Below are 19769 nucleotides of genomic sequence, written 5' to 3' on the forward strand. Positions count from 1 at the left end.
CATCAAAGCTTTTCTACATACATAAGCTACAAAAGAATGGTGATAACAACGTGCAACAGATTCGTTCAAGTGACAATGTGGTTGATTTATTCACCATGTCTCTTCCAATTGCAACTTTCAAGAAGATGGTGCACAAGTTCGGGATGCAAAGGTTCAAGGATGTTCTCATTAGAGGGGTTAATACGCGCTGTACTCTTTCCTTATGAGGTTTTATCCCACTGGATTTTTCTTGTAAGGTTTTTAATGAGGCTGCCGATATGCATATTGTTAGATATGTGTACTCTTTTTTCTTCACTAGATTTTTTTCCCACTAAATTTTTCCTAGTAAGGTTTTAACGAGGCACATTATCTATCTAGACATTCAAGGGGAGTGTTATAAATGTATTTACATTATAATGAATGTCTATCAAGATCTAATAAGATCTAGTTGATATCTATCAGGATTTGAAGTACCTATCTTTTAGTCAGAAACTAGGAGTATTTTTCCCTATAAACAAAGGGGTTTTGTTCATTGTATTCTCAATCTGATGATCTCTCTGTAACACCCCAATTTTCTGAACCAGAATGCTACACGGTGCTTATGACCCCGAAAGACCACAAGCTAACCCATGACTGATATCTGTACCTATGAACTACATAAATTACTTGTAAAATGCAGAAAACATGAACAATAGGCCATAAGGTTCAACTGAATAAAGAAACTATCAAAAACATGACATCCATGTGGGTAGAAAATACCCAAAACAACTGAATCTAAATACTAAATCTGAAAACCTCTAAGTACTGTTTGAATAAGGAGTTGAAGGAACATGTCTCCAACTAACTCCGTAAACTAAAAACTAACTGAATTAATAAATGAATAAATCAAGTAATATCGTCCTTGAATGAAGAGGACTCACTGCAACTCTGTGTGTTGAATGTGACTGCTACTGCTGGTCTGGAACTCGTGTCTCTGAACCTATGGTGTAACATGAAAAGAAAGCACCATAGCGCAAATACCTCAGTACAACTGAAGTACTGAGTATACGAGTGAGGTAGGCTAATGCGAAGGGTTTACATGCATGAATAATACAAACTGACTGACTGATATGAACGTAAGAGTGCAAACATACATACATAGTAACTGAGATTGTGAGTACGTGATAGCTAAATCTGTACGCTAATACATAGCTGAAAATGTAGTTCTGATAGCATGAGGGACTGTATCTAACAATCCTGAATCTGATGGAACTGTCTGAGTTCCATACTATAACTGAGATTTGACTGTTGATTTGACTGTATCTAACAGCCCTGGTATACGGATATCTGAAGAACTGTCTGAGTTCTTTTACTGAGACTGAGTCTGAAACTGTGGGAGGTAGTTGTTTAACCGACATGCCTCATGTATGCTAAAGTAGCTGAACTGGGGACCAATCACTGCCCTGATAGAAAGGGTGTCAATACTCTATCACGGGTAAAGACATGTTGTGAGTGACCCTCAAATCTGGCAGTGTCCCCAAAAGAGAACGGCGGATGTCCGCCCCATCTACCCTCAAGCTGGCAATGTTGATGTCTCAACCTATGCTGGCTACATAGTTCTAGAACGCAAGGATTGCTTCTAAGAATCACACCTTCATCTGAAGCAGGTGAGTTCCCATCCTTGGGTTCGCTCGGTGCTGTGAGTTCCCATCCTTGGGTTCGCTCGGTGCTAACTCCTACTCCCATTTGAAGAGACTGAACATGACTTAACTGACTATACATGAACTGGCTTTACTGAATTTCCATTGACTGACGGAATAATACTGATAATTGACTGAGATCATGAGGTTTGTGAGGTTTCCATAGTCACATGACTGACTGAATTCTATGGAACGTGGCTTGAATGAAGATATCATGACAACATGACATGGCTCTAGGCACACAACTATAGTTTCGGGTATGAATACCCCCACGACTCGATAGAAGGAAACTGACACACATGACATGACTTGATCACAAGATTTGAGTCCACAATTCATAATATCATAAGTAAGGAATAGTGTACTTCATGAGTCTATTCAACATCTCAAACATGGTACGGAAAGTATGGATACATTTCGTGTACATGTTCTATAATTCCATTATCACATATGCTTCACACCACAACAATAGCAACACATAAATAGCATGGAATTCATATTGATTGTATAGCTAATATGGACTTGTCATTTAGATATCATAAAATCATGTTACATATGGACTTCTAGCATCCTAGGCATTTTAAAAAACACCTTGCATGCACACCTTGGGCATAGATTTTCTCAACAAATGTTAATCATCTTGAACTACCCAATTTCATGGGTTTTAACCACAAACATGAATACTTCATGGAAATCATCTTAAAATAATAGTCTGAAGTTTAAACAATGGTCATTGACATGAACAACATCACATAGCAACAAGGAAATCAAAGCTTCTCATTTAAAATCATGGTCCTTGAACTCTATGAACGAAAGGGGTCCATAGGTGAACACTACGCATACCTGACTCAAGGTTCTTGATGTTTTTGAACTGGAAGGATTTGAAATCCTTTGATTCTTGAAGAAGATTGAGTCTTGGTCTTGAAGATTTAATTTAGGGAGAAATCCTAGTTGTTTGTAGTGAAAGAATGATGAAAAGTGGCTGAAATCGGGTGTAATTAGGTTTATATAGACGAGTGATAAGTTACCAAAATATCCCTGTTAAAACGACCTGGAAATAAACTGAACGTGGCGTGTGACGGTCCGTCAGACTCTTGGTAGACCGTCATTTAGCCCGTCAGACGTAGACCAGAAATGGGCTTCACTGGATAAGGGTTGACGGTATGAGTGACGGTCCATCAAATATCTGGTGGTCCGTCGACTCGTCCGTCACACCTTATCCAGAATGTGGCTCAACTAGCATGGCTTTGACGGTCCAAGTGGTGGTCCATCACTAAGTTGACGGTCCATCAACTTGGCTGTCAGGCCTTAACCAAAATAGGGCCCTTCTGCCTTGGAAGTGATGGTCTGTCACTAGTTTGACGGTCCGCCAACTGGGCCGTCGCACCTAGGCGATTCTGACAGTTCCGAGTAAAACGTTCATAACTCATTCGTCTGATGTCGGATTTGGACAAAATTGGTATCGTTGGAAAGCCAACTCAAATTTTTCACGTAATAGAAAGTGAAAATCTCAAAAATACTGCATGTACAAAAACAAATTTGCATTTCAAAGTAAGTCATAGCATTCTTGAGATGATTTCTAGCTAGGAAAAGGCACGGGTATTACACTCTCATCCCTCAAAAGAAATAAAGAAGCATCTCCCTGTTCTCTCTATTTATTCTTCTTATTCTTGCTTTTATATTTCATAACAAAATCAAAAAAAAAAAATTTTATATAAAAGTAGATGTTGAGAGGTGTAAAGAAAAAAAAGTAAGGATTGAGAAAAACTAAAAAGAACAAAAAAAAAAAAGAGAAAAGAAAAATAAAAAATCAAAGTAGAATAAAAAAGAAAAAAAAAAAGAAGTTGAGAGGAAAAAAGGAAAAAAGTAAGGGTTGAAAAAAATCAAAAAGAAAAAGAGAAAAGAAAAAAGAAAAACCAAAGTAAAATTAAAAAGAGAAAAAATGAAAGTTGAAAAATATAAATATGAAGTTGTTATCTATTATGATGATCATTTATGTAATTTACTACATTGATCAGGGGTAATCTCGTTCATAAAATATTAGTTAATAGGTAAAAGTTATTTTAAACAAGTTTTTTTATTTGGAGCTAAAATTTAAAAGTCACCTCAATTTCAGTCAATTTTTGAAATTTACCCTAATTTATCCTATTTAAATGTAGCTGCTCTCTGATTTCCAAATATAGCAGAACATAAATAATATCTCATCCTAATTGAGAATCACAAGGATACAATATCTTATTGTAACGATATATGTATCATGTATGTATGTGTAACCAACTGTATATGTGGGCAGTGACGGTCAAGAGTTTTTAGATACACTGATACATTCATTTGCTAGATGCTGTCCTGCTGAAATACATCACAACAGAGTTTCATATGTTAAAAACAAGAGTACTCCAACTATTTAGAAGCTATATATTCTCTTTACAAATAATGAAGAAACCTCAAGTAGCAAAGAGATACTATGGTAGAGCCAAAATTTTCATTAAAAGACTTTAAAATAGGAACAAGTACACACATGAAGAAGCTAAAAAGCTAAAGGGGGTCAAAATCCACTACACATACATAAAAGATAATTTTAATGGTATTGTATCTTCCAAGGGAAGTTTGGATGAACCCCCTCAACCCCACTTGGCTCCATCCCAGAACAAATCCTGTTAAGAGAGGGATAGTTAACCCAGGAGGATACATAAATCTATACAACATTCAAAAACTCATTTTGTGCAACAACAATGACAATGTATAATCAATCAAGAAGTGCTTTCATAATACATGGCACTTTCATTTCAAAAGAGGGTAAGAAAAGGAAATATGAAGGCCCAACGGAAATTCTCTGAAGCAAAACTTCTACCTCCTTGGAGTAGAAGAACAATAAACTGGGGAATTAAACAACTCCGCAAGCTCCCAAAGCAGCAGATGCATATGTGCAGATCTTTAGGATTTTACTTTACGGCCCTTCATTCTTGACTAATCCTTGGTAACCCACCTTTGACCGCGAACTTGAATAGCACCAAAGTTCTGCTCACTACTACTACTCTCTCCACCACTTTCTGCACTGGCGTATTCAGATTTTCTACGGTGGTGCTTCTTCCTCCTAGAAGTTCCACTATCACTTACACTTCCATTCAAAAGGGGATCATCTATCCCATGTATGACTCTTGGTGCTGGAGATGATGAGGCAGCACTACTATCGTCCTTTGTTTTTCTCCCTTTGTCGTGCTTCTTTATGTTCTGAGAGATTTTATGTAATTTTTGTATTCCTTTCTCTACAGGTTCGACTGCTTGGGTTACTGTGAATTTCAAGTCATTCACTATCTGCTTGTGCAATCAGAAAGTATTGTTAGCAATGAAGTATGGAGACAGCAGGCTCGACACAATAACATCATACCCAATGTAGTCCCACAAAGTGGTATCTGGGGCGAGCAGAGTATACACAGATCTTACCCCTACCTGAGGTAGAGAGCCTGTTTCCGATAGACCCTCGGCTCAAGAAAAATAGTCCAAGCCAATCCCAAAAAGAAGTAACGGAAGTACACAAAAAATAGTAAAAACAACAAAAACTACAAAAAACAACAAATAATAACAGAAAAGGAAGGACAAGAAACTACAGAGAAATACTACAACTATAAATATGAACAAACAAGAAGACAATACATTGCTACCTACTAATCTTCTATCCTAATCCGTGTCATTCAACCCTTCCTATCTAAGGGCATGTCCAGGGTAAGCTGGAACTGTGTTATGTCATGTCTAATCACCTACTTCAAGGATAACAAATACATACAAACAAAAAATTGGTTTCAACAATGAGTTCAACTGGTGAACTATTGCATGATAATGAACTCCTGGCACTAGAGAAAAGAAAAGTATGAAGCGTGTGAGAGGAGAACATACTCTGAATCCTCAGAAATGATGAACTCCTAGAACTAGAGAAATCGAAAAGTAGGAACTGTGAGTGGGAGAAGAAAATGCTCGGATTCCTTGGAATGATCAAATCATCTATCCTTGAACTCTGCCTCATGAAAATATTTAGCATCTAGAATTGGATGACACTTAAATGGACTAAAAAGTATTCTTGAGATGTCAGGATTTGCAATAGAAAGTTATTAGGTTTAGATACACTAATAGGTGGCTTCAGAAATACCAGAGGCTCAAAACATAAATAGCAAAAAGAAAGAGATGCTTACATATTCACCACCGCCAATAAAAACATCTTTAACACTTTCTCTAATGGCTGTTCCGACCCTATCATCAATGTCCGGTTGAGGAAGACGTAATTTGGTGCGACGTTCACTGTCTCTAACCTCATCAGGATCTACTGACAAGTCAGCAGATACATAATCTCCAAGAACTGAAACATCCCCAGTAAAACACTCTCCCATCAATTCGTATGGCTTTGCAGGGAAGACATAAAGGTGAACCACAGAAGCAATGCCCATCTGTACTGGATGAATAACAAGAGCTGTAAAGCTTCAAAATTTTGGAGGAATATCAAGCATCAATAAATCACAAATAGAAGCATATAGCATGTTTGGTCAAGCTTATAAAATCAACTTATTTTGAAAAGTGTTTTTTTCAAAAGTGCTTCTCAAAAAAGTACTTTTGGTGAAAAGCAGTTCGTGTTTGGCTAAAAAATTTAGAAACACACTTTTGAGCAGCAATTAGTGTTTACCCAAGCTTTTAAGTGTATTTTTCTCAAAAGTGCTTTTCTAAAAAGTGCTTTTGGGGAGAAGCTACTTTTTTTAGCTTATGAAAAATTGCTTCTACTAATCCTCAAAAGCACTTAATTTCTCCCAAAAGTTTGGTCAAACACCTCAATTTTTTAAAATAAGCACTCCTGAGAAAAAATAAGCACTTTTGGGAAAAGTAAGCTTGGCCAAACGGGCTATTAGTGTCTATATTCATCAGTGACAATACCCATTCCTCGACCCTCATACTCCGAAGAAACCTTTGGAAACAAAAAAAAATTATGGGGAGGTTCGTGCTTGTATTTTCTTCTCTCATTTTGTGGATAAGATAGTGAAAGAAACATGCTTTTCACCCAAATAAAGAACAAAGCAGTCCTGTAATACTCCAGAGTAAACCATATGAAACCTCACAACGGGAGAAGCAAATTCTAGAGTATTATGCAGGCAGTTAAATGTCTAAAAGAAGAGTTACTGAGAGCAGCTTTCGACATTAATATGCATCAGTTCCAGTAGCATATCAGTATGCATCATAAGCATAGATCAATGGCACATGGATGCATCAATTGTAAACCATACGATGTTGAACTAATGCAAGATCCATCATGTATGATAAATGCTTATCTTTCAAGTTTCTAGCCCACACCTTAATAGCATAACAAGAAATTTTGTGAGCAATTCCTTAGGAGCAAACACAAAAGCAAAATTCCTGATAGCAAACAAAACATTTTGGTATTAGAAGTAATAAAACCACGCCCAATTCCAGAACAATTACCTCAATGCATATGATGAAATCTTGAACGCTGGACTTAACCTGTAAAGCTTGCGCTATTGGACTTTTAAGGAAACCAAGTGTAGAAAGCAGGGCTATTGCCAGGCCTTGCCACCAAGTTAAGAAAACAATTGACTTGAAAGTTAGAAACTTGTACAGTGGCTTGATATGATATAATTCATCCCTTGTAATAGTATAAAATTGAACTAAGCAATACAATGCCCATGATTGACTGAAATTTAAAACCACAGCCATATATGGATACCTACAAAGACAAAACAGATAATGTAAGAGATATCTTGGACCGTTATTTCATTAGGTACATGGTTAAATCAGCATGATAACATGGTATTAAATGTTAAAACATTTCTAGACGAATAATTATTTTAGGAGTATCTGCCAAATAGATGCAGCTTTATACCCATTAATTGAATATTGAGGCCTATGCAGTCACTATTCATGGAATATTGTGGGATAGCCTAAGTTGCGTGGACTCTTCACTTTCGATACCGCATCCGAGTCAGATTCTCCATAAATACACTGCTTTTGAAGAATCCGACACACACCTGTTGACATTTTTGAAGAGTCCGAGCAACATATCATAGCCTGCCCCCCACCCCCAGGTCTGTCTGTGTGTCTTAAACAAAATGTATGCACATAAAGACAAGATACCTTAAGCTTCACCGAAAGGCACACAAAGACGGCCTCATGTTGAATGACACCAGGCAGGGTAAAACGTGTAGAAATCTAGGCTAAGAGCTTCATGAATGTTTCCATAAGTTCATCAATGGAGATCAATCTAGAGAGAAATATTGGAGAAGATATTTTGTTATTAGATGAAAGGAAGAATGAATTCTTTGTTTCTGTACACAACATTATATACACACACACTAAACGCTAACTCCACTAACTGCTTTCAAGCGGTAGACTATAACTAACTACCTTGACAACTGTACATTCCTTGCCAGCTATACATTCTACCTATAATTGATCACGTAGACTAACTAACTAACCATCATCTGTTAAACCTAATCTCAACACTCCCCCTCAAGCTGGAGGGTATAAGATGTATAAGATATTGAACACTCCAAGCTTGCTCATCAAATATGAGCGTTGTGCTTTACTTAACCCTTTAGTTAATATATCTGCCTGTTGTTCTACACTGCTTCTATGAGTCCATCCTTGATTTTTCTCTAATGACTCTATTTCTTGATACAAAGCTAGCAACCATGTACCTTCAGCCACTACTGCTGATGCCATGCTCCTATACTCTGCCTCTGCAGAACTTCTTGAGACAGTCTGTTGCTTCTTTGACTTCCATGACACTAGTGAGTCCCCAAATTTGATCAAGTATCCTGTGACCTTCTGGTATTTGGACAAACTGTCCAATCTGAATCACACCAGCATGTAAGCTCTTGACTAGGTGATGCACTCATAAGGATCCCTTGTCCTGGTGCTAACTTCAAATACTTCACCAATATGATAGCTGAATCCCAATAAGATTGTTTTTGCCTTTGCATGAATTGACTCAAGGTCTGTACAGTGTAGCTTATATCTGGTCTTGTTATGGTCACATACAAAAGTTTTCCCGTTAACCTTTGATACGCTCCTATGTCTGACAATAAGACATCACTTTGCTCTCCTGTTGCTTCATCAAATTCTGCACTAGTGAGTCTGATATTAGTTTCTAAAGGTGTTGCTGCAGGTTTTGCTCCACCAAGCCCTAACTCTGAAATTAGCTCTAACACATACTTTATTTGAATTAACAATATTCCAGTCTTAGATCCCAACACTTTAATTCCCAAGAAAAATTTCAGTTCTTCTAAGTCTTTTACTTTGAAACGTTGATGTAGTGCATCCTTCGCTGAGTTTATCATCTTGTTACAGCTTCCAATGATTAGTAAATCATCTACGTAAACTAAGATGATTACTATATCTTCTTATTCCTTCTTAGTAAATAAGGAATAGCCATAATTGCTTTGAGTAAAACCAACTTGTATTAGTGCTTCAGTCAATTTAATATTCCACTGTCCTTGTTTAAGTTCATATAAAGATTTCAATAGCTTGCACACTTTAGTCTCCCCTTGTCATTTGAAACCTTCAGGCATTTCCATGTATACTTTTTCACATAAGTCACCTTGAAGAAAGACATTAAACACATCCATTTGAAAGAGGTTCCAACCTTGTGATGCTACAAGAGTGCTAACTGACCTGACTGTAACCATCTTGGCTACAGGTGAAAAAGGTCTCATGATAATCCAGACCTTGCCTCTAACTATAACCTTTGGCTACCAATCTAGCCTTGAATCTCTCCACTTCGCCATTTGCTTGAAGTTTAACTTTGTAAACCCATTTTGAGCCTACTGTATTCTTCCCACCGGGTAGGTCAACAATCTCCTAAGTCTTGTTATCTTAAAGTGCTTTGATCTCAACCTTCATGGCATCAACCCATCTCTTATTCTTTACAGCCTCACTAAAGCTTTGAGGTTCTACAAATGATGAGAAATTGGCTAAATAACACTGGTATGTAGAGGAGATATTAGCATAAGACAAATAGTCAAATAAAGGATATAGAACATTACTGCATTGTTCTTTGGGCCTACCAACACAGTCTTTCATCCAAAGGGATTCTTTAGAGGTCCTGGTTGATCTTCTAGTACAACACTAGGATCAGGAACAGTAACAGGAGGTGCAAGATTTGCTGGTGCTTGCACTTCAGGAACCATATCAGTATCACTTGCATCATCCAAAGGTGAAGACGATAAAGTGTGAAGTGAATCCATACCTGTATCACTAAGACAAACTGGATACATAACCTTAGGGCATGATGATAGCACATGTAGTGACTCTGGTGAAAGCTACATCTCGGCTAACAAATATATCTTTAGTAATTAAGTCAACCAATATGTAACCTTTCTGCAGTTCTGAAAAAACAAGTAGCACCGCAGATCCTAATCTTGGTCCTAACTTGTCTCTTTTCAACAAACTTGTAGCATAACAAAGGCAACCGAAGACTTTTAAATGAGTGATGGAAGTTTTCTTATGAAAAAGTAGCTCATATGGTGTATGTCCAGCTAGTGTGACAGAAGGCAACCTGTTCATCAAATAAACTGCAGCCTTGACACATAATCCCCAGTATCTAAGAGGTATCATAGCTTGAAACCTCCAGGCTCTAGCAATGTTTAAAATCTGCCTGTGCTTTCTCTCCACAATCCCATTTTGCTGAGGAGTATAAGGGCAACTACTTTGATGCTCAATGCCAAGAGAAAACAACAATTCTTTTCACTTAGAATTAACGAACTCTACACTATTATCCGACCTCAAAACCTTGATCATCATGCCAAACTGATTTTGTATCATGGCTAAAAACTGTCTAAGCACAACAATCACCTCAGACTTTAATTGCAACAAGTAAATCCAAGTAAATCTAGAATGATCATCCACAATAGTCAAGAAATAGTATTTCTTATCATAAGTTGGGATCTTATATGGACCCCAGAGATCCATATGTACAAGATGAAATGGAAAATCTGCTCTAGTTTCACTAAGTGGAAACTGTAGCCTAGTTTGTTTTGCCAAGGGGAAAATATGATAATCCTTTTCTAAAGTAGTGCTAGAACACTTATTTAACTCTGGAATCTTCTTCATGATTGTGGATGATGGATGCCCCAATCTCTTATGCCATAAACTATAATCGGCAGCACTGCTGGTCATACATGTTGTTTTCAGCTTATTTGTTACCATAGATCCTGTTGAATCTCCATCAATCACATACAAGCCTCCTTGCTCTTTACTAATCCCCTTCACACTGCCATTGCAGAGGTCTTGAAACACACAGAAATCAGGGAAAAAGATGACAAAGCAAGACAACTCTTTAATCACTTTTGACACTGACGAAAGGTTAAATCTAAACTCAGAAACAAACAACACACCCTTCATTGTTTCATTCCCAAATAAGCTGGCACTTCCTGTGCAAGTAATTTCAGTTTTATCCCCTGTAGGTAAATGCACTTTATCTCTTTTAGAAGCATCTAGACTAACCCTATCCTTCAACAATTGCAGATTTGCATTAACATGATGTATGGCTCCGGAATCAATGACCCATTCCGTTTTAGGAGGAAAATGAGACATCAGGCAAGTTACAATACCTACCATGTTGACATGATGTTCTCCCGAATCCTTGTTCAGCAAACTTAAGATCTGTCCGTATTGTTCAGCAGAAGAGGGATTGTAAAACTGTTTTTCTGACTGAAATCCAGTGTTGCACCGAGAAGATGAAGCTCCTCCATTAATCCTAGATGCAGATGCTACATCAGTGTTATTCACTGTTGGTGGTTGATCCTTTCTCCAGTTATCAGAAGTGTATGCATTTGTTCTCCATCCATCAGAATTACTAAACCCAAATCCTCCACTTCCAGAAAACTTCCTACTTCGAAAACCAGGTGGATATCCAACAATCTTGTAGCAGTTCTTTGTGTGGCCTTTCATTCTACAAAAATCACAGTGTTGTTGCCTTCCTCTAAATCCTCTACCTCTTCCTGCCTGTGAACTCATGGAACTTGTGTGAATAGCCATGGTTTCAACTTTAGCGGTTGCTTTAGCGGCTAAGTTTGCAGCTGCTACTTGTTGGCTTTCATCTTGGATAATCATAGCATATGCTTGTCCTAAAGTCGGAGCTACTGATTTCATGAGTATCTGTCGACGAACTTGATCATAGGATTCATTAAGACTACTAAGGAATTGAAGAAGCCTCTGTTGGCTCAAGTGCTCAACATAATCTTTCGACTTCTCACAGTCAATTAGGTGAAGGAACCAATACATCATACTCATGCCATAATTCCTTTAACTTTGAGAAATAGGTAGAAACAGAGCTATTACCTTGCATCAACGTTGTAATTTCTCGATGCAATTGCCACATCCTCACGCGATTGACTTTGTCAAAACTTTTTTTTAGATCTTCCCACACAAGGTGTGCATTTGATGCATAAACAAATCCGCTTAATAGATCTTCTGAAACCATATTCATTATCTGGGACAACACTAGTGCGTTACAAGTTTCCCACTAATTATGTAATTCAGGTTCGAACGACTCTTTCGAGCATACTCCATTCACAAACCCTAACTTCCTTTTCCCTAACAGTGTAATGCGCATTGATTGACTCCATAAACCATGGTTTTCTGAACCAGTAAGCTTCACCGGAACAAGAACAGAGCTCGATGTATCCGTCGATCCAAGATACAGAGGATGATTGCCATCAATTTGGTTCTCGCCGTTGTACGGATTAGGGAGCTTCAAAGTAATTACTTCTCTATGAAATTGAAACAAGCAATTTACGTGGATCACTTGAGATCTAACGCTCTGCTACTAGGGGTGTTCACAGTTTGTTTTTAACCAAATCGAACAGCGATCCAAACCAAACTAATTAAAAAATCGATATTTGGTTAGGTTTGGTTTGGTTTTGAATTTTCAAAAACCAATACTAATTTGGTTTGATTTGGTTTTACTCTAAAGTAACCGACAAAATAACCACACCGAACCAATATATATATATATATATATATATATTAATTATTTATATATTATTCATAAATACAATATAAATATATATTTATATATATATATATATATTAATTATATATTATTCATGAATACAATGTTATATTTCATATTTTAATCATGATTTAACTTTAGTCGTAACACATTTAGTCATATGTCTTCATCTAGTTGACAATACCTCATGAGATTCTAAATGAATTTCGCACTTTGAATGACAAATAATACTAATTGTGAAAATAATATCTTGTTGTACATTGAAATTTAAAGCTAAGATTCATTAGACTATAGACAATCACTAATTTTAACTTTCTTTTTGAACCTTGTCGAGCAAGAAGTTTATGTGTTCACCTTTTGAGGGTTGTCATATCAATCTGTTAAATGTAGTTTTTAAATATTTTTGCAGAAGCGTTCATATGGTGTTGGTCATGGCTTTGCCGAAGCATAACACTCAATTGACATCTTAGTTTCAAGGTTGAGATACAACACTCGGTTGACATCTCATATGTTAGATTGGATTTGTTTTTTAGAATTTCCAACTTTTATCATTAGCAAAAGTTATAAACCGAAAAAAACAAACTAAACCGACGATTATTTTTTTGTTTGGTTTGGTTTGGTTTTAGAAATTTAAAAGCTGATTAAGTTGATTTGGTTATGGTTTTGACCAATAATCGACCCAAACCGACTCATGAACACCCCTATCTGCTACCATGTAGAAATCTAGGCTAAGAGCTTCATGAATGTTTCCATAAGTTCATCAATGGAGATCAATCTAGAGAGAGAAATATTGGAGAAGATATTTTGTTATTAGATGAAAGGAAGAATGAATTCTTTGTTTCTGTACACAGCATTATATACACACACTAAACGCTAACTCCACTAACTGCTTTCCCGTTGTAGACTATAACTAACTACCTTGATAGTTGTACATTCCTTGCCAGCTGTACATTCTACCGGTAATTGATCACAGACTAACTAACCTACCATCATCTGTTAAGCCTAATCTCAACAAAACGAAGGAATATTTTCCCATTAGCCGAGGAAAGTAGCAAAGGATATAGTTGTCATGGGAAGAAAAGAAAATGTATGATAAAAAATATTTTGATAAAAGGGATGGCTAAAAGGCCAAATCCAGCATAAAACAAGAAGAAAAAATCAAGGAGAGAGCTACCCAAATGACCAGTGTTTCTTACCCACAATTCCATTTGAAGTCTCCTTCACAATATACACCAAAACCTTCAAGAATCACTGCTAAAGTAGCAGTAAATGCTTTGATTATCATCTGCAGAGTTTGTGTTGTATATATATATATAAAAGTCAAGAAACTTGTAAAGCTTGTCGGCCCAAAAGAATATAGCCTCAAAGTCAAGGTAGCACACTTACATATTGGAAAATTCCAAACTTGATAACTTGGTAGACCCACTGACCAAGTTTCCATGGCTTGAAAATATAATTCATGGGAAAATGATGCTTAACAATCCCCCTTTCAGAGCCATGTTCTAGTAGTGGCATCTTTGAAGCTGCAAGCCCTTCCCTCTTCATAAATTGTATGGCCCTCTTTTCTCCACCTAAGGCAAACAAAATTAAAGGGGGGGGGGGGGGGGGGGGGGGGGGGGGGTCGGAAAAAAAAAAAAAATAATTGAATGAGTTCATGTAAGAGATTTTGGAGACATTTTGCTTGTGACCAGTGGCATAGACTAGTAAAATCAAACCGGGACAAATTTATGCTTTGAAAACTTCAATTAAAATTTTTACAGTACAGGGGCACTTAAGAAGACCAGTTAGCCGATAAGGCACACGACCCCTTATATCAAGCAGTCAAATTTCAGTTGTCATACCAACAAAAAACACGTAAGCGTTTGTGTGAGCATGAGAAGGAATCTGCTGATGAATAGGAGAATGACAACGAATAGTTATCAGATCTTTTCAAGTTGCAAAACAAGGGCAAAAATTCTTTCTCTAGGCAAGACGGATTTGGCAAAGGATTCAAATAATTGAATGAGTTCATGTAAGAGATTTTGGAGACATTTTGCTTGTGACCAGTGGCATAGACTAGTAAAATCAAACCGGGACAAATTTATGCTTTGAAAACTTCAATTAAAATTTTTACAGTACAGGGGCACTTAAGAAGACCAGTTAGCCGATAAGGCACACGACCCCTTATATCAAGCAGTCAAATTTCAGTTGTCATACCAACAAAAAACACGTAAGCGTTTGTGTGAGCATGAGAAGGAATCTGCTGATGAATAGGAGAATGACAACGAATAGTTATCAGATCTTTTCAAGTTGCAAAACAAGGGCAAAAATTCTTTCTATAGGCAAGACGGATTTGGCAAAGGATTCATAGAAAATATCCATACCTAAACATGCAACAAGGTACCTCCCAAAGCAATACATGGCAAAGGATTCATAGCAATCTCGTAGTATCCCAATCTGAACAGTAATCGCTGGATTTACCAATGACACAAACTGAAAAATAAACCATATTAGAGAATCAGCCAGGTAAACTCCTTTGGGTTTATGACAATAACTCTCAAAGTCAACACGGGTTGAGATCTTCAACAAAAAATTTTGCCTATGTTGTGCGTTTTAATTTAGTCTCCTATAATTTTAACAAAACTTTGTGTAACAAGTATCACAAAAATCAACTTTGAGTACCATGACTAAACCATCTCTCATTTTTTCACTTCACTTTGATGGAGTTAGAAAGTGAAAGCCATTAACAAAGGAATGTCAATGTCTCATATACAAAGGGATAAAACCTCGAACATTTGACAAATATTACTTATGAAATTGAGGAAATTATAAACAATTCTTTTTCAAATTTGCATTTTCTTAGACAATTTTTTTTCCAACACTGTTAGACAATTTTTGTGTTTATCATATTACATCCACTTTTTTCTATTGGTGTTATCACCTTAGCGACCAATTCAAAGTCTACTAACATATCTCTTCCTTGTTTTTCTTCGCTAAAGTCTTTACTGTTCATTTCTATTCAACATAAGATACTAATGAACTTGAGCAATAAGGCTATTCTTCCTCTATGTTTTCCTTTCAGTACTTTTTTTCGATTACCTCTATATTTCGTTTTGCCTCCTCAAATTACAGACCGAGCTGTATCACTATCATTGATATTGATACTAATAAGTGATCATGACAACTCGTTAATTTTTATAATTTGGTATTTGGAGAAAGATTTTGGATTTTCTGCTAATCAGAACTCATATCAGAATAACTTTAAAAAAAAAAAAAATTGAAGCAAAAACTCACCGATTCAACAGCATAAGAAGGCACCATCAATATCACTCCAATCAAAAACTTTTGTTCCTGTCATTAGAAAGAAAGAAAGAAAAGATACATATAAACATATATAGAAACTCAATAGTGCACCATGGCATAACTGGTTGAGTTGTTGTTATCTAATTAGGAGATCACGGCTTCGAACTATGCAAGTAACCTTTTGCAGGCCATGCACAATAGACCCTTATAGTCCGGCCCTTCCAGGATCCTACATATAACAGGAGCTTACGGTCATTTTGGTACGCGGGATAAGGTGGGATATCCCATGATTAAGTCGTACATAAAATTTATACTGCATTTGGTTGACAGTATAATTTTTTTTTTTTTCGATAACCAAGGTGTTCGGGCTAGCTTTTGTGCACCTCGACAAAATTCACGGGAACTCTGTCCACCAAGGCTAGGATAGATGGAAAGAATTACCTAGTGTTTTTTGTCTCGGCTGGGATTTGAACTTGAGAACTCAGGCTCTCAATCCACTTTATTGACCACTAGGTGGGTCTCTCAATCCACTTCATTGACCACTAGGCCACACCCTTGGGTGCTAGTATAAACTTTATACCATCCCATCAACCAAATGCAATATAAATTTTATCTTAGGCTTAATCATGTGATATCCCACTTTATCCCATCCAAATTGAGATTATTTTATCCTATCTCACAGGTGGGATAAATTAGTACACGATAATAACCCCAAGACTATAATTCCACGGTAAATTAGTATGTGTACCAAACAACTAACCGGTAGAGAACGTTTAACATCTAGTTAGAGTGATGCATTAGTAATTCAAAAATTAGTTATGAGTGAATTTACATATTATTTTATACAACATTTAGTTATTCATGTGTTAGTTATCCATATTTTATCCTGCATAAAACAATACATAAATTTCCTTATACCTACATGTATTAATTATGCAGGTTTCTAGAAATTTTAACTTATACATGTATTAGTTATGCAGGTTTCTAAATTGCATACCAAACACCATATTAGTGTATTGAACTTTATACATGTCAAAAAAATGCTACCAAACATAGTATTATTTATGCGGGATTAAATACATGATGACTTAGTGCTTAACTAGCTACTAAACAACCCCTTAGGAGTATTTTGGTAGCTGGTTCGAAGGTGAGTTATGCATCTATTAAATCCAGCATAAGCAATACCATGTTTGGTGGCTAGTTAGGAGGTAAATTATTTATTTAATGAAATTAATACAGTGTTTAATTTGCAATTTCGAAACGGCATAACTAATACACGTATAAATTTATGAGGAAATGTATGTACTCCCTCCGTCCCAGTTTAAATGACTCCCTTTGACTTGACACGGTGTTTTAAAAAAATGAAAGAATTTAAAACTTGTGGTCTACAACAATCCCGAATATTTATGTTGTTGTATCATTTTATTAAGAGTAAAAAGGAAAATTTTAAATTTAAATTGTCTCTAATTATGGTAAGATGATATTTTGATAGACTTTTCTAACGAAACAGTAAATAAAAGGAATAAATAATACTCCCTCCGTTTCACAATAAGTTAATTGTTGAATTTTGGCACACATATTAAGAAAAAAAAGCAAAGACATAAATTTATCATGTTTTTCCATTTTTACCCTCTTCAAAAAGCAAAGACATATGATATTCCTAATGCACATTTAATGGAGGGTAAATTTGAAAAAAATTTCCAACATTTACCTTGAATTATGAACCATTCACTTATTTTGAAACATAAAAAATACTCCAATAATTCACTTATTATGAAACGGAGGGAGTACCAAATATTGATGTTTAACACTAGATACACTGATATTATAACAAGAAATCTGAAAACAACCATTCTGGACACTGCTAACACCTTAAATTACAACCTAATACATGAATGAACTTCAGTTATACAATACATAGCACCACGATTAAACATATCACAATATTTCTAGACATTCGAGAGGCTAGAACTCTCCCAGAATTCCCCCTTTCCTTTTTCTGAATACCCTCTTCTAACTGTCTTCGCCACTTTTCCTACCAAAAGAGCCACCACTTAGCTGTCTCATGACAGCTACCAAGTCTTTTAATTATTTATCTTGGCCTCCTGAAATAAGTTTTTATAACCTGAGGCACATAAGTTTTTCTTGGTACGGAGTAAAAATGAATGTGCCACACATAAAATAAGAGGAGAGCATTATTTTATACAACATAAAAGGTGGAAAAACTAATCCATACATAAAATATTGTACGTAAATTCTTAAATAACTAATCCCAACATTACTCGTACTTGTGTATAGCTTTAACCTCCGACTGCCCATAGAAACCCAGTATTGCAATAAACAGAGAAATGAAAGAAAACAAAAGAGCAAAAAGGAGAGAAAATCACCTCTGGATTTTTGTAAGCTGAAAGGTGATGGAAAAGGAGATAAATAGAGAGTGTAAGAGTAAGTAATACAAATAAGCCAGCAATTAAAGTAGCCCATATAGGTGCTGAATAACTAACATTCTTCACTATCCCATTCAAATAATCCCACGTATTTGATATTATCTTCTGCATCACCTGTAACTTTAGGGTTACAATTCCCCTCAATTTTTATTTTATTTTTTTCTCTTTTTGATGATCAAATTGGGATCATTGAAATTCGAAAATTGGATTGAATTTTGAAGATTTTTGCTTGTTTTTGAAAATTGATTCTGTTGTTAGTGGCATTTAGCTTTTCCACAGGTTTTTTCTTTTTCCTAATTTTGAATTAGTATACTATTGAATTTGTTGAAAAAGAGTTAAGAAACCCACCTTTTATTCGGATATTCCGAGGGGAAAAAAGATTATTATATAGAAATGATTAAGATGGAAAATGATCAAAATAATCCTTAACAATCCGAGATATAATTTGTTTATCTTGTTTTTCATTTTAGTTTATTTCAAGAATATCTTCTTTAGGGCTAATGCAGCTCAAACTTTTGTGGCATTGATAGTCAATTGTATTCTTAAAATAATTTAAGTTTATAAAATTGTGATTCATAATATTTTTTCTTTTATTCCAATTTAAGTGACATTGATATAATTTCGAGAATCAATCAAATATTACGATTTGATGTAGCGAAGCAGAAATGTCTTAGAGCCTATTTAGGGCCCGTTTGGCCATGGATATTTTTTCCTTTTTTCCGAAAAAAATTTTTGGAGTTGGAAATTATGATGTTTAGCCATGAAAATTTGAAAAACAATTCCGAAATTAAATTCCAAAAATGGAAAACAACTTTTGTTGTTTTCCCTTTTTTCCACTCAATTCTAACTTTCATTATTATTACATATAACCCCAATTTTTAAATTTTTACACAAACCCCTCTTATTAACTAAATTTTGAAATTTTTTTTAAAATGACCAAATTCAATAAAATAATTAATTCAAGTGAAAATAATTAAGAATTTTCATCAAGAAATTTAAGAATATATAAAATATATTTATATCTATCAATCATATTTATCAAAATATATTTTTTCTCTATTCAATCGATTATGGTTAGATAAACTTATTTAGCTCATGCTTGTGATATTTTTATTCAAATTATAGAAGAATAACAATCATATTAATTAGTTTGTTATTAATTATTTTATCAATTGAAGACATATATAAATTATTTTCTCAATATTTGGTTGTATGTTAGTAGGTAAATTAGTAGTTGGGTGATTTTGATAATTTTTAAAAGTTGAGGACATAAAATCATATTTAAAAAAGATTTTTCAAAAGTCTAAAAAAAAAAAATTCAAAAAGACATGGCCAAACACAACTCCAACTCCAACTTCAACCCCAACTTCATCT

The 19769-nt window shown here is 35.5% G+C and overlaps 1 protein-coding gene across 6 annotated transcripts; it reads right to left on the minus strand.

The window, feature by feature from the left end:
• Positions 1 to 4118: 4118 nt before the first annotated feature.
• On the minus strand, positions 4119 to 18762 carry LOC107842297 (protein LAZ1). 6 transcript variants are annotated; one of them, XR_001665698.2, is made up of 9 exons: positions 18336 to 18728; positions 15940 to 15996; positions 15030 to 15138; positions 14053 to 14237; positions 13863 to 13951; positions 7119 to 7380; positions 5846 to 6097; positions 4510 to 4973; positions 4119 to 4312 (listed from the first exon to the last, which is right to left on the minus strand). XR_001665698.2 is itself a non-coding variant. In XM_047396419.1 (9 exons), exons 1-9 carry the CDS (start codon positions 18504 to 18506, stop codon positions 4963 to 4965), a joined length of 1254 nt encoding a protein of 417 aa, XP_047252375.1. In that variant the 5' UTR covers positions 18507 to 18734; the 3' UTR covers positions 4859 to 4962. The 6 variants fall into 6 exon arrangements, 5 of the variants coding, with proteins under 5 accessions (XP_016541545.1, XP_016541544.1, XP_047252374.1 ...); XM_047396419.1 differs by lacking the exon at positions 4119 to 4312 and adding an exon at positions 5553 to 5670 and having other exon boundaries at positions 4859 to 4973; positions 18336 to 18734; XM_016686059.2 differs by lacking the exon at positions 18336 to 18728 and adding an exon at positions 18744 to 18762 and having other exon boundaries at positions 4119 to 4973.
• Positions 18763 to 19769: the final 1007 nt, after the last annotated feature.

This window comes from Capsicum annuum, chromosome 9, assembly GCF_002878395.1.
Source record: "Capsicum annuum cultivar UCD-10X-F1 chromosome 9, UCD10Xv1.1, whole genome shotgun sequence".
In the NCBI taxonomy this organism is placed as follows: domain Eukaryota; kingdom Viridiplantae; phylum Streptophyta; class Magnoliopsida; order Solanales; family Solanaceae; genus Capsicum; species Capsicum annuum.

Bases quoted from the DNA above. Each gene is read 5' to 3' on its own strand.
- LOC107842297 (XM_016686058.2), bottom strand. From the start codon at position 18,506: ATGCAGAAGATAATATCAAATACGTGGGATTATTTGAATGGGATAGTG. The intron at 15,139-15,939 runs GTGAGTTTTTGC...TTTATTTTTCAG, and splicing joins CTTCTTATGCTGTTGAATCG to TTTGTGTCATTGGTAAATCC. The intron at 7,381-13,862 runs GTAAGAAACACT...TTGTCTTTGTAG, and splicing joins GACTTCAAATGGAATTGTGG to GTATCCATATATGGCTGTGG.